The sequence below is a fragment of the Falco naumanni genome, chromosome 1 (genome assembly GCF_017639655.2).
Source record: "Falco naumanni isolate bFalNau1 chromosome 1, bFalNau1.pat, whole genome shotgun sequence".
NCBI classification, from domain to species: Eukaryota; Metazoa; Chordata; class Aves; order Falconiformes; family Falconidae; genus Falco; species Falco naumanni.
In genome coordinates this window covers 109646511-109671016 of record NC_054054.1, presented here as the reverse complement: position 1 = coordinate 109671016, position 24506 = coordinate 109646511, and the positions used below count along the sequence as shown (strand labels likewise).

The 24506-nt window shown below is 40.7% G+C and overlaps 1 protein-coding gene and 1 long non-coding RNA gene across 5 annotated transcripts in view; both read right to left on the bottom strand.

Annotated features, from left to right (window-relative positions):
• Nucleotides 1-20398, bottom strand: part of MED13 (mediator complex subunit 13) — a 59592-nt gene extending 39194 nt beyond the window's left edge. For both annotated transcript variants that reach the window (XR_005831475.1, XM_040618495.1), the window contains exons 1-3: nucleotides 19599-20398; nucleotides 17464-17698; nucleotides 7447-7615 (exon numbers count right to left, since the gene is read on the bottom strand). Coding sequence is in view for 1 of the 2 variants with exons in the window: in XM_040618495.1 (XP_040474429.1) it covers nucleotides 7447-7615; nucleotides 17464-17698; nucleotides 19599-19664 (470 nt within the window). In the remaining variant the exon portion in view is untranslated. The remainder of the gene's footprint in view (nucleotides 1-7446; nucleotides 7616-17463; nucleotides 17699-19598) is intronic.
• Nucleotides 20399-22298: 1900 nt separating this feature from the next.
• Nucleotides 22299-24506, bottom strand: part of LOC121099496 — a 31466-nt gene continuing 29258 nt past the window's right edge. The window contains exons 4-5 of one of the 3 annotated variants that reach the window (XR_005831479.1): nucleotides 24213-24313; nucleotides 22299-23640 (exon numbers count right to left, since the gene is read on the bottom strand). This is a non-coding gene — a long non-coding RNA (uncharacterized LOC121099496). Of the gene's footprint in view, nucleotides 24314-24506 lie in introns of all 3 variants that reach the window. The other 2 variants (XR_005831478.1, XR_005831480.1) reach the window with 2 other exon arrangements.

Here is a 24506-nt window from a genome sequence, read left to right as displayed (position 1 = left end):
ATAAGAGTTTGAATCATCATTAATCAATTCACAAACATGCCCTTCTTGCCCTTGGCTACAAGCTCCCCTACAACATCAGGGTTCGTATCAGCCCCATCACAACATCTGCACTTCAAGCAGACACAGTGGCATTAATATCCTTAATGTGGAAGTGCAAAGAAATCTAAACAAATGCACATCTACATTTTCCAGCAAGTTACATATTCTGTATCTTAACATGAAGTAATAAGATCTCAAAATACAGATGCTTCTCTAGCTACTGACAAAAAGATAGAACAACAGACATTTTTCTAAGCATCTCTGAGTAACTCCCTATGGTCATGAAGGTAAATATAGCAGAAAGCTGATTTTGATGATAACACAAAGCAAAAAACATTGCTAACAGCAAAGTAAAAAAAACCTTCCAGTTCAAAGCACATCATTAATGACTACTGTCAAAAGGCTCTCCAAAATATTTTTGAAATAGCTGAGGATATCTTGATTTTAGTTAGACCTGCAAGTTAACTTGGTTATGGAATAAATAAATACTTTTATGTGCACTAAAACAAATACATATGTAGCAAGTAACCTATATTGCAGAGTAGAGTCATATTCATCTCTAAGACTTTCAGATTTTTAAATTAACTTCATTATTAATGAGCTTAGCTTCATCCCAATAAAAGCAAGGTTGAAACAAAAAATTATTTTATTTTTGTACACTACTGAAACTATAGCATGACACCTTACAAAGAAGCAAAACTGTTTTTTTCAGAATGCAACTAGAAGTTTATATATACACACACATAAGAAAGTATAATTTCTCCAGATCGGACGATTATAAGCAATACTGCAAAAAGAGTTTGCTCATGTTCCTGCATTTCAGAACTTAAATGAGACTCATAAATCTGTCATCTTATATTTTAGCATCTTTTAATTATTGAGGATGCAAATCACAGTTATCTGAACTTGAGCTTTCACAATGAAACATACGTGCACTATAAAGAATAAGAATTCAGAACGTATTTGTAAAATGGGTAATAGCTAGACATCACTATTTCAAAGACAAGGTAACAGCTTTCAATGTATTGTTCTTTCCCATTCTGAAACATTTACAAACATCTTGTTAAGCCAGATTTTTTTCAAAGTTCAAAATGGAAATGCATTATAACATTTTCATTTAACAAAATCTGAAGGATCTGTATGGGTTTTGTATTATCTTACTCTTCAGTGAACAAAAAGAGCATAGATTTATTGTTGAAAGCTGAATACCAAGAACCATGTCATTTTTTCATTTTTACTGATGAACCAACTACCACTGTAACTTAAGCTAAGTAAGAGAAAACTGCTTTGTGATGTAAAGTGCTAAATTTGTCTGCTTGTAGTCTCTGTAGCAACCCAATATTCCAAAGAGACAATCATGTGATCAATGCTCTCAGCTCCTGCTGTTTATCCTGCACTGTCCTACTTACAGCAGCTCTCAATTCCAGCTGTCTACAGTAAAAGGAAAAACATCACCTGCTCTCCTGCCGGTACATGATGCCAGAACAGCCTCATTAGAGCTGTTGTAAAAAAAATGTTGACATTGTTTGATTTAAAGATTAACATAGGGAGGAAATTTACACTGCAAAAAGAGTTGAGCAGACTTAACAAAAAATATTCCAGCATTATCAAGGAAAAGCCACGTAGTTCCAGCTATTAAGGTTTCAAATTAAATATATAGAAATAAACGCAAAACCTGTGGCTACATGTTGTTCTTGTATAGTTAATCTGAAGTATGAGGAAATCTTTGAGCTTTAGCACCCAGAAATCTCCACCTTCTATTCCTTAATAATAATTCACAGTATCATTCTAGAGTGATCAAGAAGCAAACCACTCCACTCCTATGGAAAGAGGACCCATGGGAAATGGGGAAAAGGTAGCTGAACAGGGGCAATAAGGCAGACATGTGGGCTCAGGACTGAAAGCATAGCATTGACTTTGTCTTAAGGGCAGCCAAGACCAGACAGACAATAGCTGATCTCATCCATGCTGTTACATTATCAATACAAACATTTCTGAAGTAGGCAGCAGCAAAATTTCCACGACCCAAGTGAAGAAAAATAGACGCCCTCCCCATCGCAGCCATGGTCATTCAAGACTGCAGATTTACCAACACATCTGCACCAAACCAGGAATCACATCCGTTGTGGCTAGTTTTACCTCCTCCTCCTGGCAATATGACGTCAAAAGAAGAAAAAAAATATCTATTCAGAACTACGATAAGCACACCTTTAGATCAAGGTAACTACATGTACAAAGGCTTATGCAAAACCACATTTGTATCTAGAATATTTTTCAGCGGTCATTTCCAATGAAATCATATACTTATTATTTACATCAGGTACTAAAATAGTATTTCCATGAAAAAATAGAAGAACAGTGTGCTGGCATTATAAAATTCTGTACCCAGACCAACATTAAACAGCATTACCTGTGAAACCTGTGCAGCAAGTTTATTTTTGTAAGCTATGATAAGCTTATCACATATGATTTTCCAAGTGGGGTTGTATTTTTTTGGATTTTTTTCCCCTCATTTGTTTTGGAGGTGTGGTGGGCTTTTTTGTGTGTTTTGTTTCTTAAGTGAACCCATCAGACACAAGTTTTGGATTGCCAGCCACTGCAATTGGTTATATTATTTCCTATTTGCAAAGGGAAAAAACCCAAAACCCAGAAAAAGCAACCATACATGTAATAAAGTAGCTTTTAGTATTCTAGATTTTCAGCTGTCTATCAGAACCTCCCACAAAATCAGGATTACTCAATTATTTGCTTACTGGTATTTCAATTGCGTTAAAGTTTAGCAAGTTGTCCTTATTACCAAAACTTCAGGAGATATCCTCCACGTAAGCACTTCATACTTCAGTTTCATTAGGACTGCCAAATTTAATCTTCATTATGGAATTGTATCTAAAATTGTGTTTAATCTTACAAGTTTCCTAATACTCATTGTAGGTATTTGATCTATTTTATCATTCAGTTGGCAAGCGGAAAGGTCTCATCCAAAGGCTGATATTTGAGCAGTCTAACCAGAAAATGTAGACAGACAGCTGGATGCAGCAGATCACAATCTCCGTCTCTTACATTTATAAGGTGGATTTTTGAATAAAGCAAACAACGATATTTCTGAACGTGGCAGTAACACAATGGGTTGGAAAGGAGAAAAGAGAACGTCATTCCTATTTATCAAACTTTGTAATTTAATATGCAGTCATTTAAACCACATTATTGAGCTTCTGTAAACTACCTGGCTTTAAGTGATTGAAAAAGGTTGTGATAAATAGGGAAGCAATGATTTTTTTTTCCCCCCCTCCTGTTTGGTTACAGCTAAAACCATTAGCAAAACCTTCTCTTTAGTCTTTTATTCTACTGTTGTTCTCCTGCTGACCCCCATCATCCACTCCAGAAAACTGAAAATTGCCTACTTAAAAACGAGCAACAACAAAAAACCCACCACACATTTTAGGGAGTTAGCTACTCCATTCCTGCCCTATCTATAAACAGAAGTGGAACTAGCATACTTGAAAACCTCAGACGGTTTCCTCAGGCATGGTAATCGCGACTTCTTCTAACAGATCACATTTCACCAAATACATGACTGTCTCACTTTTCTCAATGCTGGTTTTAGGCTGGGGAGAAGAGGGGGAGGGAGGGAAGAGCAGGTCATGGTTATTACCTTGCTATCTTGTTAACATGCAGCATGTGACTGCATAATGCAAACACAGGAGGTTTTTACTTTTTCCATAGTAAAATTTAAGAGATATTAAACAATAATATAAGCTGGTTTTAATGAGTTTGGGGGTTTATTTTAGGAGTCACATCATTAAACATAATTAAACAATGAACACTTAAAACTGTCTAATTCTTACTTTCTTGGTCATCTATTCACATGCCACAGTGGCTTCAGTTGATTAATGTTAAGAACTGTCCTTTTAAAATTAAGATGCACACAACACAATGATGAAACAACTTTTTCTTTTTCTAATATAACCTTATACAAGGAGGAAAAAATAACAGAGCAACAGACAAGAAGCCACAGCTGCCTGAGAATCTGTCATCACAGCCAAACAGCTATTAGAAATCACAGCCTTACGCCTGTTGCACTACCACATACATACGAAAAGCACAACATGACTGAGTATTATTGTTGGGAAACCCGATAACAGAAAAATCTCACATTCCGGAACCACGTGCTTTTAAACGGAACTCGGAAAATTCCAAGTGGGATCAGCTTCAAATGAAGGAAATAGCTCTATTCGCACATCCTTCAAAGAGGAAAAAAGGGAAAAGCGGGAGTAAGGTCCTGCACACTGCTCAATCATAGCTCCAGAAAGCACATGCTAAGAAGTCACCTCCACCACCAAGAGCACCAACTACTCAGTTTCTAATCAAAGTCTTTGAAAGTGAAGATTGTCATCAAGAACACCCACCTTATCAGAATCAGTAGTTATAATACACAGAGAACAAGTCTATATAGCAACCAGCCAAGCCCCAAAGCACAGGGTAGCATAAACTATGATCTGGAGCAGACTTCACATCACCAGTATACTAAGCACCTTTAAATTATACAGGCACATGAATTCTGTCTCAGGGCTTCTGAATGTTAATGCAACAAGCAGTCCCAAAGAAAGCAAAGCATACGTAACAATATGGGATGGAAGTAGACAATGAAGCAAGATGACACTTATGTGGGGATGGATACCAGAGAGTGGGGCAAAGCCTTTCTAATTTTGGGCACACGCAGTTTCTTTCCGTAGTTCTCCCACTATTCAGTATTTTCTAAGGAAGAAAGGATAAATAAAAATATACCAACACCATCATGGGCAACTTTTTCCTTCCTTACGAATCAGATATACATTTAATCAACATAAGCAATACAGAGAAGTAATTAAAACCTTCATGAACAGAAAGGCCTTACTCCCTATGACAGATAAAATATCTGCCACATTCACCTGTGGCCACTTCAGCATAGGAGCAGCACTACTTTTGGGGGAGATGATACATATCTCTAACAGAGGAAGAAACAGAAAATCTTCTCAAAAAGACTATTCTTCCTTCATCAGGAAGCTAGCATGACATGCTTTTTAGATGAGCATGATGAATACTATTACTTGAAAGATGGTGAAAATGGTCAAAAGACAAAAATATAGCTTCAAAACTGTTCTGATTCTTAAGACGTGCATCTACAATCATGAACTAAAGAGTGGCTTTGGGAAGGGGCTGTTGGCGATTTGTTTTGGGTTTTAAGTCAGCCACATCTACAAAAAAAGATAAACTTATTACAGGTCTTGTTGATTAAATGGATCCTAAGGAACAAAAAGCATGCAAGAGTTGTATTAAGGTTTAGATTGTGTTAGTTCTAGACCAGTTGTCTGGTAAGAAACACATTAGCACCCCAGGTCCAACACTCAGAGCATTTTCCAGGCTGGCTGCAAGCCCCTTTATGTTGAATTTGCTGCAGCGTCACGCTTAACAGTTGATAACAGTTGATAGTCCCTTTTGACTAGAAGAATATTCCAATTTATACAAGAGACCAAAATCCACTCAAACCATTACACTTGACACTTCCTCCTCCATCACAGCGTGATGCACTTTCTAGCGACAGAGGTGGTATCACAAAGCACCTATTTCAATCACTTGGCTTCCCCCCCCCAGGAAGTTGCTGGGAGCAGCAGAAGCCTGAACCGATACCTCTGAACTGCCTAACTCTCCAGCAAGTACAGATTATCCAAATTCTAGATATTCCTAGAAGGGATGAGCCAAATATGCCACGAGTATGCACATCTGCTAACCATTCCCCTCACTTCATTTCATAAAAGCCAGTACTTAGAATATCATGTGGTATTGAGCTATCTGGTAGGAAAAACCCGATATTTCTCTGCAATAAAACTGCCTTACACAGATCTGTCTAATCTTTCTACATATTTTTCCAGTAGTTCTGGATTACTTATGATGAAGTTGTTGTGTGGGTAAGCACACAACTCCTTCAGTTATTTTCATCAAGCATGCTGACCTTCTGACCTTCTTAAAAAAAAAAAAAAAGAATCAAGAGTCTCCAAATTAAACACACACTGCTATTTTATTTTAAAAGCTTTCATCAGCTTTTCCAGCTGCTGTAGAGAGCTTTATAGAATTACTGTAAGAGATGCCATGACATAACTAATGCTAGTTTCAAATGGCAATTTGGAAAACCAGTTCCTCAAATGAGGAAAGACCAGACTGTGCCAAGACAATATTGGCCTAAATAGTTAAAAGTAAACTCTTTACTATTGATTTATAGCAACTGCACACAGAAGAAACGGATGGACAAGGACACCCCAGAGAGGAAACATTTTCCCTGACCAGTGTGGAGAAAAAGAGATGCTTAGAACTGAAGGACAAGTTTATATATAAATTAAAAGCAGCAGTTCACAACTAATAGAAACACACACAAACATGTGCTTCTGCTTCTTCTGCTCCAAAACAGCTCTAATTTTCTTTCAAGTTTAAATTTATTGCAGAAGATGCCAACAATGGCCAACTCCACACCCAAAAAGCAAAGCCACTGGTCTCAAAATTTCCTGCATGCAAGATTAATACATACATATACACACACACGCAAAAAAAAAAAAAAAAAAAAAAACCCACACATCAAAAAAGAACCCCACCACAAACCCATACACACACACACAAAACCCCATCGTCTAAGCTTTAAATTACTTTGGATTTTAAAAGCTGATTTGGGAACAGCGATTAAACTTGTTCCAGCTAACCTAGTTTTTATTCATTTCATTATTTATTGCTAGGCAACATAGACCGTGTCAAACCACGTTAGAACCATGAGAAGAAGTCCTTCCAATTTAGATCAAAATTTTTCTTCTCGCCCTCCTCCCCCTCAGTGTGGGGGGCCACATGTATTCCTTTAACACCAGCATTCCCAGATGAAACCTTCTTTCTGACCAGGAGCTGAATTTCAAACTCTTCTCAACATCTCCCATACGATGCAATATGATGCAAAAACTGTATGTGGTGCCTGTAAATAGCTCTCTAGATCCCGCTTGCTCAAAGAATGAATTTTTCTGAGTATTTACAATCAGAATTAGTCCCAGTCACTATACTGGCAAGTATAGTGGGCAGGTATCTCTTCACACTAGTGTCCTTTTCTTCCATTCTAGAACACTCTACATTCTTTTCCAACATCCCTATTATCCATGGTCTGTATAGGAGTACCAGCACAGAATAGCTGGCCTACTACCTTTTGTATTACTTCCTTATGTCATAAGGAAGTTTTGAAGAACTCCAAAAAGGCAGAAAAATAAGAACAAGTAGAGATTCAGGTTCCCAAATAAGACATAAATGGAATGCTCTTAATTCAACATTTCTTTTAGCACATTTATTTTAGCACAAATAAACCCTACAACTTCTTTAACAAAACAAAATAAAACATCCTACCTTTTGTTTATAGGTTTTTCATCTTTCTCATAAGGCTTCACAAACCATTTCCCAATGCGTACAAAATTTCGATTCATTAAACACCTCTCCAACAGATTGTGAACGGCTTTGAAAAGTAGAGTGCGACATTCATAAGAAAGTCCATTCTCCCAAACACCATCTTCTTCTTCTATAAGGCAAAGGGGAAAAAAAAAATAAATGAGCATTGAAATTCCATCCTATTATTGCATGCACATATCACAATTTCCTTTTCTCTCCCACAAGCTTTTAAGACATTCACAGTGTAATGTGCAACCAAAAAAAGCCTGTAACATTCAGATAAGTCTACTCACTTTAGAATAGTATAACTGCTAAAAGTAATCCGCTACAAAAACATCTCGTTTCCCACAAGAAAAAAAGGCTCAACAGCTATTTGTACACAAAAAGAGACAACTAGCACCAGTTATATATTTCAGCCTGCAACATCACTGTATACCGATCTGTCTGCAAGGTGGCTAATGTTTTGAGCAGTCTGAATTACCTATCCTGAAGAGTTAGCTGACAATTATGCTTAAAAATAAATTGCCCAAAGCCAAACTTTGAATATATCCCAGTGTCTTTAGCTAACACTGAGGAAAGCTGGGCACAAATATCATTGATCAACTGACCCTCAGTATTCAACAATTTGCTAGAGGAGGGGGAAAAATCCCAAACACACTCCCCAATTCAAAAAACCGGTAAGAGCAACCTGATTCTCCCCAGAAGACGCTCCCAACTGCAATTTTTCTTTTAAATTCAAAATAAAAAAAAGAAATTTATTTAAGCAGGCTAGTCCTGCTTTCCAACCTATACACAGAACAGAAGAGAGTAAGAGCAAACAGAAAGGCAAAGCCCAGTTCATACTGATAGGATTCTGAAGTGAAACACGGAGATCTTATGTGCCCCACAAATCAGAGTCATGGAATCCAACTTACACAAGCCAAGCTGATTTGCCAAATCGGAAAGCGAGATTCATTACAAGCAGCTGTAATCTCTTCAACCACTCTGGCTCATAGTAAGCATTTGAACATAGTTTACGGGCCCTCGAAGTATATACACTGGCCCAAAGTGTTACAATGGCATTACAATTACATTGCACACAAAAAATGAAGGACATTTGAATACTTCTGTAGTATCTCTCAGTATGTATGTGATAACATTCATTCCCAGCAACACACTTAATATGGAGGATAACATGAGAAAACTCACGATCTTGTCCTGAAATTACTGACAATCAGGTCCTATCTTTACACCTACAATTCTGGCATATTGTGTTTTATGTATATCCCTAAGGACTGCTTCTGGTCTCCTTGGACTAACCTAGCATAGTTATTCTTACAATGCCATTGCTTTTATACTCCAGGTAGCAGCAGAGACTAGAAGACTGTGTCTGACATAGATAAGGAGACATATTTTTACTTCTGTCTCTGGATAGTCGTGGAATAATTTAGGCTGAAAGGGACCTGCGGAGGTCATCCGCTCCAACCCCCACTCAGGGTTCAAAGTTAGAACAGGTTGCTCGTATCTCACATTTATCGCCCCTCACGCCATCTCCGCACACCGCCAAGAAGCAAGGCTTGGGTTGAGGTTTAGTTCCATACAACAGGTCTTACAATAGCGACCTGTCTGTTCACCTCTTCTTCACAGAGGATTTTGGTTCAAATAGCTTTCCACTGGTTTGCTCGATGGGCAGAAAACCTCAGTAATACGGCCAAGTCCTCGCATTTTAAATCCCCCTTTGAAATAAGCCCCTTCACCTTTATCTGGAAGCCACTTACAAGCTTAAAAGGTTGCAATAGTATTAACTAAAGTCTCAATATCCTTAAATTAGAGAGCATGCAGAAAACCAGACACCTCGCAATTTTGTTGCTGGAAAAAAACCCTAAATATAGTTTATTTTAATAATCTGTAACACAAAGACGACAGAGAAAGGAATTTCAAAATACTATTGCAACCAGAACCTGGTGGCCATATTTCTATATTGCTAGATTCCACACAAATAAAAGTACACTTCCATTCCAGATCAGTATTGTCAGTTAAATAAAACTACTCCCAGCATCCTTCTCTGAGGGACAGAGTAAGCGTAAATAGACCTGCCAAATAATTTATAAATGAGGAGGTGTCCACCATTACAGATGAATCACTGCATGAAATATTTTTCTGGTAAAGACAAGGAAAAGCAAGGAACCACATTTCCTAAATAGGAGGCCTCGCCACGAATTTCCCACCCCACCACCCTATTTCAGCTTTGAAGTTCATCAAAAACTTGCTTTTGAGAACCACAAAAGCTGCAAAATAATACAGTAACTCGCTAAAGAAACATCATACAAGAAGCTTGTAACAAAAAGCAGCAAAGGTCCAAAGTCAAAGGGTATAAAATGTTTGTGCCAAGAGGACACGCTTTTCCCCAGCACAGAGATTTGTAGACATACACAGAGGAGCAGCTCCATCCTACAGGCAGCTTTGCTGTTCAGCACACGCTGCTCAACTGGTGGCAAACAAGCTGCTCAATAGAGCAAACATTAACTACAAAGCTTAATGATATTGGACTTTAACTGCACAATAAACTCCACACCATTTCAAAGGTTAAATAGTTGGTTTCTATATGGCTCTCGTAATTTTAAAAAAGTCATTCTAAAGAACATCCCCTGCATCAATTACCTACTGTAAGAGGAAATAGAAAAAGCTATTTCCAGCCTTTATGCCTAATTTTGTTTTGACATATTAGCGTATCAATGAGAAGAAAGATGCTGAAATTGCAATGATACTGAAGTGTAATTTAAAGCTTGCATTTTGATGGTCACACTATGGACACAAAGGGGAGGTTTTAATTTTCTGAAGACACTACAAAGTATTTAATTTAACATCAATAGCTGTGCTGACAACCAAGTTATGAACTAAAGTTTACATGCAAGAACTTGCCACGAGATTGTAATTCTGAAGTGCTCTCCTAGCTGTCTTTGGTCTACTGGTGAAACAGAGAGCTCTTAAATGAGCATATTACAAGGAGAAAGTATAAGGCATTAAATGGAAATCACAATTAAAATTCTAATATTTAAAAAGACAGCATTCTGTAAGCATGCCGACTGATCAGGAAGAATGACTGGTACGCAAAAGACGACCATCTGTTCAAACTGAAATGCACCTTGCTATAGAAAGGGAAGGTTAAATAATGTGACAGTTAAAGATACCCTCATTTCAGAACATTATTCAAATTCATGCAAAAAAAATAGCAGCAAGTGTTCTGTGTCTTTTTGAAATCTATTTAGTCACTCCCCACCCCCCACCCCCTTTTTTTAAAGGGTGGTAGATGGAAGGAAAGAAATACAACATCTGCTCACATCTCTCAAATATTTTTCTTCTTAATTGAAACTGTTGTTTCTTAACATGAAAAAAATCCTCCTACTTAACAGGAATTGTACAAAGTAAAAAATTTTGAAAAAGAGAGGGAAAGGAAGAGACACTTTTGTCTCCTAATCTTCCTTAAACAAAAATGTTCAATCTGGTAGTGATAACTAACCAAAATAAGTTGCTGACTCATTTAAGAAGGTGTTAAGCCACAATTTCACTTCAGATGAGTGTTATCCACAAAAGTGCTCCTGAAACCTTAAAGTTACAAATATTTTACTTTTTATTAGTTCTCTTAGCTGCCCAAACCACTCAGCTCCTCTGTGACATACTTTTATGTTAACCCATTAAACAAGCTATACATGTATCACCCCAATATAATTAATTCAGTTCCCTCTCTCTTTACACCACATATTAGGTGGAGAGTTTTCCTTAAATAAAGCTAAAAATTATCAGGAAGTGAAGAATTAACAGAAACAATGGCCAGGAAAAAGCAATTTTCATACCACACATAAATAACAGTCTTTCTCAGTCAACACCTCCTCAATACTACAACCATCCGATTTTAAAAAAAAAAAAAAAAAAAAAAAAGTTGTAGAAAGTGATTTGCTTCCAGTACTTTTATGTTCTACTTTACATTCTTCTTATGGTTCACCTGAAACAGTAAAGTTCATTTTTACCGATTATGCCCTTCTGTCTTTCCAGTGTTCCTGGGCAAGCATACTGTGAGGCAGGAGTTTGGAAGCATGCTCAGAATACAAAAGCATTGCAATTTTTAGTGAATTCTGAAAAAGCAGTATCTTTAAACCTTTCCATTTAATTCACGTCAGATGTTTTGAACCGTATTTGTTACCCAGAGAACTCTAGCCAAATTTATTAATCAAGGACTGGTAATAAACAGATATTTGCTTAACTATGTTTTTTGCAAGAAAACCAATTTTTAATTTCTTAATCAATACTGCAACAGATAAATATACAGTATTAAAAATTACATTTTCAAGAAGACTTTTGAAGAATGTGGATATTCCCCCTTCTTCCTTTTAACATATAGCTGGCCACATCAGCAAAACACCAATAAGCATCAGTTCTTGAAAAGGCTGAATATGTTTACCATACCATTAAAAATATCTTCTAATGCTCACTGAACCTCTAAAATAATCCGTGCAAAGAAACAAATCATAGTCAAGCCTCCACTTTGGACTACAACCCCTCCCCCTTCGCCCAATTACTTCAATTACAGAGAGGAAAAATCCATTCCTTAGTATGACTGAGACGCGTCTTCCAGAAGTATTACTTACCTTCATAGGCTTCCTTTCTGTCATCATTTGACAGCATGCCAGTTATAGAAATAGAATGATGCAAAACTCATTTATACGATCAAACTTCCTATGTAAGCTTCAGATTACAAGGGAAGTATAATAAGCAAAGTAATGTGAAATTGCTGCTGTATACAATATTGTAATAATATGACAGAAACACTTCAAGTAAAGTTTTCTATTTAAAAACAATTTTTGAATTAAAATACTTTAAGATTAAATAAAATTGCTCAAAGCAAGAACTACCCAGGTAACCTACTGAAAAATAATTTTGAGGGCCTATATCCCCAACAAAATAAGTGAGAAGATTTTACGTGAAAAGAGGGACTGAATACAATTTTAAAATACCAGCTTAAGAATCCAAGTGAGACAACTTAAGTTTGTTTCCATTAGAGTTGTGTCCATTATCTATATTCACTGAAAACAGCCTGGACATAAAATTCGAGATACCCAAACTAGTTGGAAGATTTAATCAACTGATAAGGAAGCCAAAACATGAGCTACTGTCCAAAATACCATACCCAAAATATTCAGAACCATTACAAGTCAGTTTTTGTAGTGCTAGCCCTTTAACAGCATCACACATGTAAGTTTTATGCTTTCTCTACCCAGCAGAATATTTTGCTAAATATTTAAAATGTATGACCTTTTTGTAAGTTTGTGACTATGCCTGTTCATAAGGATAACAAGGTAACAGTTTTCCTTCAGTATTTGTTGAGTGCAAGTTGGGCTGGGCTGGGCTGCATAGCCACAAGAAAAGAAAAATCTGAAAAACTTTCTAGCTAAATGTTCCAATATCCTCCTCCACACTGTCTCTGAGTAATTCCATATGCAGACATATTTTACTTATATTGTTAAATTTTACACTTAGTGCCTATGAAGTCATTGTTTCTACTTATACAGGTATATTATGCATGTGACCTTGTACATGCAACCAACATAATATGAGGCAAAATACTCATTTACTGTGAAAAAGTGTTTTCCACCTTACTCCACAGATATTTCACATGCATGTTGCTCTGGAGAAAAGGGAAAAAAGGAAAAAATTCAAACATCACCTTCAAGCTGGTACTCACACCAAATCACAGAAGTTTTACAAAGACCGCTTCAGTCATTTTTGCATAATGTTTATCAGCAGTTTTGCTTAAATGGACACAGCTCTAACATGGAGGACTGAAGAAATGCTAAAAGCGTCGATGCACCACGCAGCAAGGAACATCCATAACACCTTCTTTATTACATACACATGAACATATATATCCACCACAGACAAGATACTTAAGCTCACTATACTAATACTGGGTGCAAAATTATTAAGAAAGCATGTTTGGTTTTTTTTGTAGGAGTTAAATGGTCTTAGGAAGCAAATGTTATTTTTTAAAAAATGCAAGCCACTAGCTGAACTATTTTCAAAGCTCACTTTGCCAACTACTTGCAACTGGCAGGCTTTTTTGCAGAACCCTCGGTATGATAACTGGCTCACACTCCAGTTTCCATTGTATTAAAAGTAATGAGACACTCAATGCTGACATCAGCACATATCAACCAATTCACAGATTTGTTTGGAGACAAGGATTTGGTCTATAATGCATATTTATCGAGAACTACACAACACAGAGAAGTCCTTGCTGCCATGACTGCTGCTGTTTTTACCATACTGTATCAACAGACAAGCATCAGTACAGATCTTGCTCCTCATTCTTTCAAGCTCTCCTACAAGCCCAGCAAGGAGCTAAGACTAGCATTATTTTCATACATTTATCTCCTGCAGAAGCATGAGGAAGACTGTTCCGCAAACAAAACCTGATTAACTTGATATATGACAGGTACAGTGAAAAGTCTTTAATTTTTAAAGTAAATTAACAAGACTTAATTGACTCCAGAACGAAAAGGACACATCTTATAGCTCACCATATAAAAGATGCAATTTGAAGGTCAAAGGCATATAAAAATGTTCCCCTATCCAAGCATTAATCAAATTGTAACCGTTTCCTTGGGACTAAATCTTTACATAATTCATACCTGACTGTTCTCAGGTTTGAGGTTATCTACTGCCAACGTAAAGAAAAACACAAACCAAATCAATCCCAGTGTATACAGGTAACCACTTTAAACCAGGAAAGAACATATCTGATAAAGTAACTGCTGATCAGACCAGCGAGAGACCATTGCGTTCTGAAATTTGAAGAGATGTCCTACTTTAAGGTTTGAGATGCAGGAATTACTATAATCAAGCCTCACTGTCACAACAAAAACATAACCTTTGAGGTTGTTAAGAGGATAAAATAACATTTCACTAACTTCTGTCTGCCTCTAGCTATGTTGGGAGTAGAAACAGACTTACGGGGTTTTTGGTATTACATACCATAAGTAGCTTCCTAGGGAAGGAAAAGAAAAAAAATAATGATTGAGCAAAGTCAATATTACTGATCAATCAGCATCTCTGAACAAGTCTCCTTTTGACATGCCCCCAGGCAACAACAATCCCTGGCCATCAAGAAGACAGTTATCCAGCTCTTGATACAAGAGTTCAGATATAGCCAGTAGCAGGCATTCAAACGTATCTCTAGGGCAAAGAATGAACTTCTAGAATGTACAGGCTGAAGAGAGAGAGATATCATTTATTTTTTTCATCTGATAGGCATAGATGTACTCCCACAAAACTGTACATTCCCTTTTGAAGTGAGCTTGAGAAGGGGACAAGAGGATTCTTGAAGGCTGCCATATTTCAAATCCCTGAGGGTTGATAACCAAGATGTGTTCCAGAAACCGCATGTTCATTGTTCACTGAAACTACAAATCACCAAAAAAAGTCAAAAACTGTCAAAATACCAACCTCTCCTTAACAAGCATTGTCTCATACCAAAGGAAGCCAGAATCAAAAAGTTATTAACGTTGCTCTGGCACACTTCTAACTACAGCTCCTTTCAAGGCCCACTTGTACAACAGCAGCCTGTCCATGGGCAATAAAGGACAGGCTCACAGCGACAGACTGCTCGTAGCTCCTCTCCTCCTCCCTCACCCCATCCTTCAGGACAACACTTCACCTACCAAGGAGAAAAGCTCTAAATGAGGCAGTACCTCAGCCTTCAGCAGCAAACAATTGCCAATCAATTTTGTAGGTAACAAGCCTCTGCTAAGAAGTCATTTATCTTTCCCATTGAAAAATGTAGCAAGCAATCATTGGGAGAACTGGGCAATGTGAACTACTAGAAGAAATTGGCCACCAATGAAAAAAAATCCATTAGGTCTATGACAAAGGTCAGATAACATTGTTTGGGTTCAGCCATAATTCTTTCTAATATAACACTCACATTAAGATTTTGTGAGCAGGAAAGAGAAAAAGTGCAGGTAGTCCTCAGCCACCTCCTCCACAACCCAGCTGATTAATATCTTTATCAACTTCTGGTCAGAAGAGCTAAGCAGACTAGCACACTAAGAGGTTATAATGTCTCCTTTTAATTAAAAGGAGACAAAAACATACCTGCAAGAACCAAGATGCCAGATACATCTACACACAGACATAGGTAACAGTTGCATGAGTGATAAGCATTTAGGTAGAAAAACAACTAACAGCAAGACACCCGGAATAGCTCTACTGAAGCACAGACATCCACAGGTGACCTGAACAAAGAAAATACCCAAAACAACTGCAAAGACATGGCTGAGAGACTCTAATCCTCTCTCCCTCTCCCTTATACCCTAAGAGAAGTTAAGAGTTGGTAAGTACCTAGGATGATAACACACAAAAGTGCAATTCCATAAAAGCATAAATGCATGCTGATCTGAAAGTTCAGCTGCAAGACACCACTGTTTTCAAAAGGTACCTCTATAGATTCAAGAGAGAATGCAAAGGAAGTTGCTCAAATAATTTTGATGGCCTGGTAGTGCAGAAATGCACTCTCCAAATGGCTTAACCTCTATTTCATCTTCCACTCAAAAAAAATAATGTAACATATTTGTCTCAATGTAATCCCACCAGCCAACAGCATACAACATTCACATAGATAGTTTTGCACAAGCATTGATCCTCGCTCAAGGCAAGCCCAGGCCAAAACCAGCATTTAGTCTAAGTTACATCGCAGTCTCACAATAGATGTTCCCTTCAGGTCAAGACTGAGGTTATTCATAGGGCAAAATAAGGAAGCCTTAAATGCACTAAAATATCAAGCAACCTACAATTTAACTGCCATTTAAGATGCAAAGTTTCTTGTTCCAGGACAGACAGGAATACAGTCAACATCCCAATCTTTGAAGTCAATTATTCAAAGAAATAAACATCATTTTAGTGCGTCAATTGTTTTCAGATAGTATTATTTTTGTGTGAAAATTCCACACATTATTGAATTGTTTCAAGTCAACTTCCTCAGTGGCACTTCAAACTCATATTTGTTCTTCAGCTTATCCACAAACACAGCATTAACAATTTCTGGTTACCAGGTCACCAACCCTTGGTCTCATTTTACACTTCAGTAATCTGAATACTGTACATTATTTGCAAGGAAATTGGAGTAAGGTGACTTTTTTTCTTTTCTAGAATTAGTATAGTCTCACCGCTAGACTTACACAGTTTAAAAAACTAACTTCACTTTACTAATAAGCAACTGGAAAGCCATCTACTTTGGGAATTGAGATCAACAAGTAAACATTTTCAGAACAAGGTGTCAAATTTGAGGTACAACACTACTGAGAAATATAGACTTTTGAAGGACTGACAATATTTAAGTCTGAAAGCAGGTACAGCAGGTTCAGAGCCCTGGGAAAGGGGCAGAGAGAAATCATAGAAATATGAGGTTTAGAGATTCTTGCACAAAAACAGCCAGCTAGTTTCAGATGCCTTCTTTTGATGGCTTCTCATCAATAATTTGGCTTCCAATCAAAACAGCTCCATACGGCTTAAGAATTGCCCAGATCTCTACAATTCCTATTGCATAATAAAAAGTGGTTTACTACTGAATTTGGAAGTTCTAATTCCCCAACAAAAGGAATCTTATCGAAACACATTTAAAGACATCACTTCTGAATCACAGGTACAGATTTCTTGTGAAGAAGCTGTCAAAATATAGGCTTCGGTGGTGGTTTTTTTCCCCAAAGAAACAAACAGGGAGCAAAAATTCGTTTCCTGAAAATCTAGCAGTCCTAGACAACCTTAACACAGGCAGCAGCTGTTTGATCACTGTGCTGCCGTAATAATTTGGTGTAGTTTGTAGCAATAAATTTATCTTATCTATAGACGACAGTCCATCTAGTACGGATTTTCTAAGGGCTGGCAGAAGACAGCCCTGAGTAACAGCATCCTTTCACTCACCAAAAGAAGGTATTAAGTTCTTCCTACCTGAGAGATCATGATGAATAAGGTCAGCAAAGTTGGGGTCATCACCCCACCAAAATATCCATAGCTCCCTGCGTCCAGGTCTCTGGTCTCGGCGCCAAACACTGAGTACATCCGCCTTCAGACAGCGACTGAAACTGCTCAAAATAGGGTCCTCTTCCGTGACCGGAAAGAGAATTGGGGCAGATGTTGGACCCTGCCATACATATCGCTTCCATTTAATCCCAGTTAGATCAGCCTAAGGGAAGGAAAAGAACAACTGTCAGTCAGCAGGGTCGGTACACCCCCAACAGAAACATCCCGCTATAACAAGGTGATGGCACACGAAGAGGCGGGTGGAAGGAAAAAAAGATCAATCCAATAAAATTTAACAGAAAACATAGTTGTAAGTTCTCTGTACGTTCTAAAAAATCTCCTTTAATAATGGCAGCAAACCAAGAGCTGTTCATTTTCATGGCAGCTTTAAGCCAGATTTGATTTAAAATTTAAAAAGTGAAAGACAACTGAATAATGTAATTATCTGCAGGCTGCAACTGTCCAATCTGCTGAACACTTGCCTTAGCAAAGAACGTCTTTCTTTTTGCTTACTTATGTATACACTACCTTTTCAATCCAAGATTACTCTTAAGGAAATAGGTAATATGGTAAATCAACTCAAGCATACATTCTTCCAGTCATCTACTACTTCAGAAAATTTCACAAGTTTCTCAATTGTAAAAAATTCTCTCCCTCTCACTCTCTCGGAAAGCCTCTCAAGTACACTTATTGGTACCAAGAGCTATCAGCCTTCTCATTTCTCACACCGTTTTTTAAGAATTTAAGCCCTAGTTTTATCATTAACTTACATATCAGACTTGTGTCCACATCGATTACAATCCACTAAATGCCCTAGTTAAATGACTGCTTTATGAAGTAAAAGCGTTAATACTCTATGTAATGGGAAAGAGACAATTGCTGGATTATCTACAATGCAATGCCACACCAAGTTTTAGTGCTAAGTTTTTTCACATGAGGACAGTCACCTGCAGGCACGTAGGGGAGGCATCGCCCCCCGGGTTCTCCTACTACCCGGGAGAATGAGGTAGGCTGGCATTTGCCAAGAAGTCGCTATTTTGTTTTCTTCCCAATATGACAACACCGAGATTACTGCAACATCTAAGCCTAACATGGCAGCCTTCCTACCGTCAGGAGGAGAAGCAATTTAGATAAAAGGTACTCTTTGCAACAGTTGATGGTTTGGAAAGACTTTTAAGATTTAAAAATGCACTACTAACATGGATCTGCAGGCCTGATGCAGGCTGCAGACACGTTCAGGCTGCCCAGATTCCCCCCCATCCAAAAATATGAGTACCATAGCTTGGCACAGGTTTTTACTTACAACAATCTCTAGAATAATAAATAGCAGGCAGTCAGCTAAGATTAGCTGATTTGCATTAAAAAGCAGATGAAACAGCTCAGCACAGCCTTCAAAAATTGTATCACAGTCCAGTCACATCACATTTACTTTGGGAGCTACCGAAATCAACAATTTGAACAATTTTGTACTCGAATTAAGAAAAGGCTACAAAATGGTGCACAACAAAACACAAGATAACACCACTTCACGGGGAGTGTATCACCAAAAGCAGACCTCCAGAATAAAAACAAGCAGTAGAAAGAGATCACTTCAAAAGCAAGGCAGAAGGGAGGTCTCGGCTCAGATTTGTCCGGGATGTCACGAGTGGGGAGTGAAAGGAGAAAGTTCCCGGAGATGCGGGGCTGAAAGGAGGAGGAGCAGCACATCTCCTTAGCTCCTGCGAGAAATTATCACGTTCAGCAGCAGAGATAGGAAGATAGAGAGAAAGGAGGAAAAGTTGCAGGCGAGGAAAGCGAAGGAAAAGGCGAGTGCAGGGAGGATACTACCCAGGAAGAAAGCGGAGGGAGGGGCAAGGCTAGACAGACAGCGATGGAGGGGGAACCAGAGGGGCATGGGAGAGTTGGCTGGCTCCAGGCAGGGCCTACTCTGAGGACTCATCCAACAGAAGCTATGCTAAAAATGGCTGCTTTGCTTCCACTACCCCTTCCTCCCCTCCCCCAAACCTCCTCTCTCTTTCACTCTGTGTCTGCCGTGCGTGTGTGTGCCGGTGGCCGACACTTACCAGGCAGAAGAGGTTGGAATGGCAATCCTCCAGGCTGGCCCCGTTCGGCACGAAGCAGGAACTCATCCTCACAGCCACAACCCACACGCCATTATCCCACAGCCTCCGACAAGAAAGAAAGAGACAGACAGAGAGAGAGAGAGAGGGAGAGAGAGAGACAGACACCGAGAGGGAAAGGGGGGAGGGGGGACTATGCACACGCACAAATAATAATACAATTAAATAAGGGATTTACACACAGACACACATGCACGCGAAATAGTTGTGGGATAAATAACCCGGGAGGAGAGTGGTATCGGAGAGGGGGTTAAAAAAAAATATTAAAAAAATTTTAAAAAATCTAGAGAAACTCGGAACGTTTTCTCTTCTTCTAGATATCAAACGGGGGAGGGGGGGGTCAAGCCACTGTGGAAGGGGAGAACAGAAAGAGGGAGGTGGTAAGTAATCCAACGACGACGGGAGATTAAGATCAAAATCCTCCCTGTTCCTCTTGTCTTCTCATTCGCATAAGGAGGGGAGGGAGAGGAGGTAAGGTGAAGGGGTAATTGATCCAACAAGAGAATAAAAATGGGGTAATTAATCCAGGGGGGCTAGGGGTAAAAATCAGTTGACATCCCTCCTTCCTCTCTTCTCAGATGCCAAGCAAGAGAAGTAGGGGGAAAAAATATAAATAATCCAGTGGGGGCAATTAATCCAGAAACCTCCCTCCTCTTCCTCCTGTTTCTTTAGTCATCAGATGAGAAACGGGCAAATTGTGGAATGACTGGGAAGGATTGGCTATGGGAGAAAGAAAAATCCAGGCTCGTCTCTTCGGAGTCCGAGGGCAACAGGGTGGGGGGGGGGGGGTTTGGGGGGGTGGAGGCGGGGGGTCAGATTCTTCTCCCCTGCTCCAAAAATATTCCAAATAAATTAAAATTTAAAATCATAAAAACAAACTTTAAGGGCCAAAAGCAAGGCGAGTCGGAAGAATTCGTAAAGGCAGGACAAGAAAAATTTCCTGGGGTGTACCCCAAAAAAACATCTGCGGGGGCAGGGGAGGGGGGAAGGTATTCCTTGAGAGAGAAAGGCCGCAAAAGTCTCCTCAGCAGCCCAGCGGGGGATTAAATTCCCCTGTGGAACCCCCCCCTCCCCAAAACGGAATACTCTTCGCAGAGAGGGCGAAACCAAAATATCCTCCGCTGGGTAAAAATCCTTCCGTGGGGAATGGAGGGAGGGGGAGCGGGGTGGAAGGAGGAAATTGCGGGTGACCCTCGAAGTCTCTTCGGGGAAGGATGGAGGAGTCTCCCAGCGGCCGATCCCCAGTCTGTTCGGGGGAGGAGGAAGGGGTAAATCGCAGAGTCTCTTCGGGGAGGCTCGCCCCCCCCCCCCCCCCCAGCTGTCCTCCGGGGCCGAGGGAGCCCCACAAAGTCCACACGGCTGGGTGGGTCTCTTCAGGGGAGCCCGGACCCCGCCAAGTTACCGCCGAGAGCCGGGGGCAGGGGGGGGCTCCGGGGCACGGAGGGCCCCCTCCACCGCGCCAAACCCCGCAAGACCCCTGCGAGCGAGGGGGGGCGGCGGGGAGGGACCAGCCCAGCTGCGAGGCTAGTCCCTCAAAAAATAAAAGAGGGGGGTGGGGAAAAAAAAAAAAACAAAACAACCACGGGGCGAAGAAAAAAAAGGGAGGAGAAAAATATAAAATTATAGTCTTCACACGGAGCGGTCTCCTGCGGGGGAAGAAGACCCGGCGGCGGGGCGGGAGCCCCCGCTCTCCTCAGGTGAGGGGTCTCCGGGAGGGCCGGCGGCTGCCGCGGGAAGGCTCCGCGCCGCCCCGCTGCGGCGTCCCCGCGGGGGCAGTGGGCGGAGGGCCCCCTCCCCGAGGTCTCCTCGGGAGGGCGGGGAGGCGGCGGCCGAGCCCCGGGCTCTCCTCAGCCGGAAGGGCCGCGGGGGAAGGGGTCGGAGCCCCACAATTCCCGTCCCCGCCGCCGCCGCCGAGACAGAGAGACGCGGCGGCCGCTGCTGCTGCTGGCGGAGTCGGTGCCCCGAAGCCCCCGCCGGCGGGTCTCCTCCTCGCTTCCCCTCAGCGGTGCCTCTGTCGGCGGCTGCCCGGCCGCGGCATCCTGGTCCGCCAGCTCCCCCTCAACGCGTCTTCCCCATGTCGCGTCGCGGCCGGAGCGGGGAGGGAGAGGGGGGGATTCCTCTGCCGTTTAATTCCGAGCCCCTTTTTCTTTAATGGCGGCCACAGGGACGAGAGTCGGGGCCCCCCTGCCGCGCTCCCATTGGCCGCCGCGCCGTCACGTGGGGCCGCCCGGCGATGGCCGCCGCCGCCGCTGGGGGAAGGCGGGTGCAGCGGCGCCGCGCGGCCGCTAGGCGCGTGCCCGGCGAGTGAGAGCCGCGCGCCTTCCTCGTTGGGAGGCCGCCATCTAGCGGCCGCCGTGCGCCGTGGCGCAGTGGGCTGCGCCGCAGGTTGGGGCGCAGCGCGGCAGCCAGCGCCGGTTCGAGGCCCGCCTCCCCGCGCCAGGCCCGCGGGCCCCGCTGCTCCCCCGGGTGCCGGCGGCGCTCCCCATCGCCCGCCACCGCGCAGCCCGGCTCTCCGGCCCCAGCTTCCGCCCCTTGGCAGAGGCTTCCCACGATCCGGGCTCAGTGACACCGCGCTGGTGCTTTGCACCATGGAACAAATTCCATACCGAATCCTCGGAGCCTTTTTAAACAGGCAGGCAAGTGTTGGAAGCGCTGGCATTAATATTTAATGGGAGCATTAATGCTTTCACTAGTCCCACGGACATCGTGTCTGCCGGAGCAGGACTGTATTCCAAAATTCCATTTTTCTTCATGCGCAGATCCGTAACATGCTGTTTGTGAGGACGAAGTAGGTGGGTTCTCTGTTACTATACACACAGATTTGCAGAAGGACTTTGAGATTATTCAGAATTAAGATGCTACAGAAACAGGAAAAGCTATTTTTAAGAGATATTTGGGAATCATACACATCCTGCTAATCCTCACTTATTACAGATTTTCTGTGCAATAGTTGCATGTAGAATGTAAAATTTTTAAGTTAGTACATCATTTTTTGACTGCAAAGTTCAAGTGAAAATACAAACCCATATAAAGTGCCTAAAGTAAAAGAAAGACCTGAATGTCTCAGCCAACATGACATTCACATTAAAATACGATACGTTCATGCAACAGCAGCACATTGCATCACAACTATGCAACATGATGATGTTTCAAAGGCCCTGCAAATTATTTCAGGACTCATGAACAAGACAAGCGGCAACCTTCTGCAAATGTCTTGATTGAGTAGGAGGAAAGAAGGACACTCTATAAATAAATTTATATGATAAGTCAAAAAAAAAAAAAGTGAAGCTTTTTTTTTTCACCAAGAGAAACTTTGAAGATTTACTCACACTAAGACTATTTTTGTACATCAGTGTAGGCAAGCAAGATTCTTCTTTTTATCTAAATAGAACCAGAGTATTTTTAACACAGGAGATTCATTCCCTCACTGCTCATCAAAACGCGGCAGCTGGGGACGGAGCCGGGATGCGGGGGGAGGGCGTGTGGAACCAAACCCCTTTCCAAGTGGAACAGATGGTTTTCTCCGTGGTGACTACAGACGAGGACCACGGTGCGAAGAGGATTTGCTCTGCGGCAGCGCTCAGAACCCGCTCCTCCACGCTGCCATGGGTGCCGAGGGGCACGCGAAGGCCCTCCGAAGTTTCAGCGTGCCGCTTTGGTCATTAAAGCAATTATCTCACTGCACACAGAGAAGTTATTAAGTCACACCTCCCAAAGGAGAAATCCAGTGCTTTGAAAGCAATACAACAAAGCAACATTCAGCATTAGTACAAAAGATCCGGTATGGTTTTCCCTCTAAAAGCAAAAAGCATCCTTTGGTAAAACTGCAATTTTGTAGCGGGAACAGAAATCCGGTGCAATGACTTGGTGTGGGCTTGACGTGCAGCAAACATACTCTTGCATTTCCCCACTGATTTCGGCATGACACCAAATTTTCACTAGCTGAGAATCCACGTCTTTTGCCTGAAACAGCACAGCTCAACGTCTGGAAGAGAGGATTAATCTAGTGTCTAACACTGGTTTTGGCACTGATTCACTTCACAGTTTTGAGGAACTCAGCTTCTGTGTCTCAGTTTACTTATTTGTAAAATGCATTTTGAGATCTGGTTCGTTAGTACTTACACATTAGTCACAATAAATACTTACACAGCATCCCAGCACCATCATGCAGAGAATATAATTTTTCCAGTAAACATAAATATAGGATAAAGAACTAATAAAATATTGACAAAAGAGGAAATAAAACTAACACATCGACTAGAGATTTTTTTAAGTAATTCCCTTCCTGCTTCAATCCTGAATTACAGAACCTACACGCTTTCCCAATTACACGTACAGCACTAAGTAACAGTAGGACACACAGGAGAGCAGTCACATCCATGTTTGGCAAATTTTGGACCCGAGACATTGCTTGCCCTTTGCATACTGTATGTGCTATTTGGGAAACAAAGCCTGTTTAAAAACTGGGGAGGAGGCAGACACAAAAAAAGCCAACACCACCACTGTGGAAAAAATGCTATTGAAAATATGCTTTCTATTTTTCAGATGGGTTCTTACACAGTTCTTATGTCTGCAACTTCCAGAAGTGCATTAAGCTGCATAATTAGCATCTGTCACATGTAGCCTTTTCCTTCCCTCTTCCTCTCCCTAGAGGGAAACTGTATGAAGAAATTTTAATATAAATTTTAGTATATATACTGTTCAGTGCATTCATTGTTAGGAAAGACACTGTCAAGTTTGTGCTTGATCTGAGGTTCATCTTATAATATAATATAAATATATTATAATATAATATAAACTTCACCAGTTTAAAAAAATGCTGTTGATCCCATCTAAAAATTAACTAGTCTT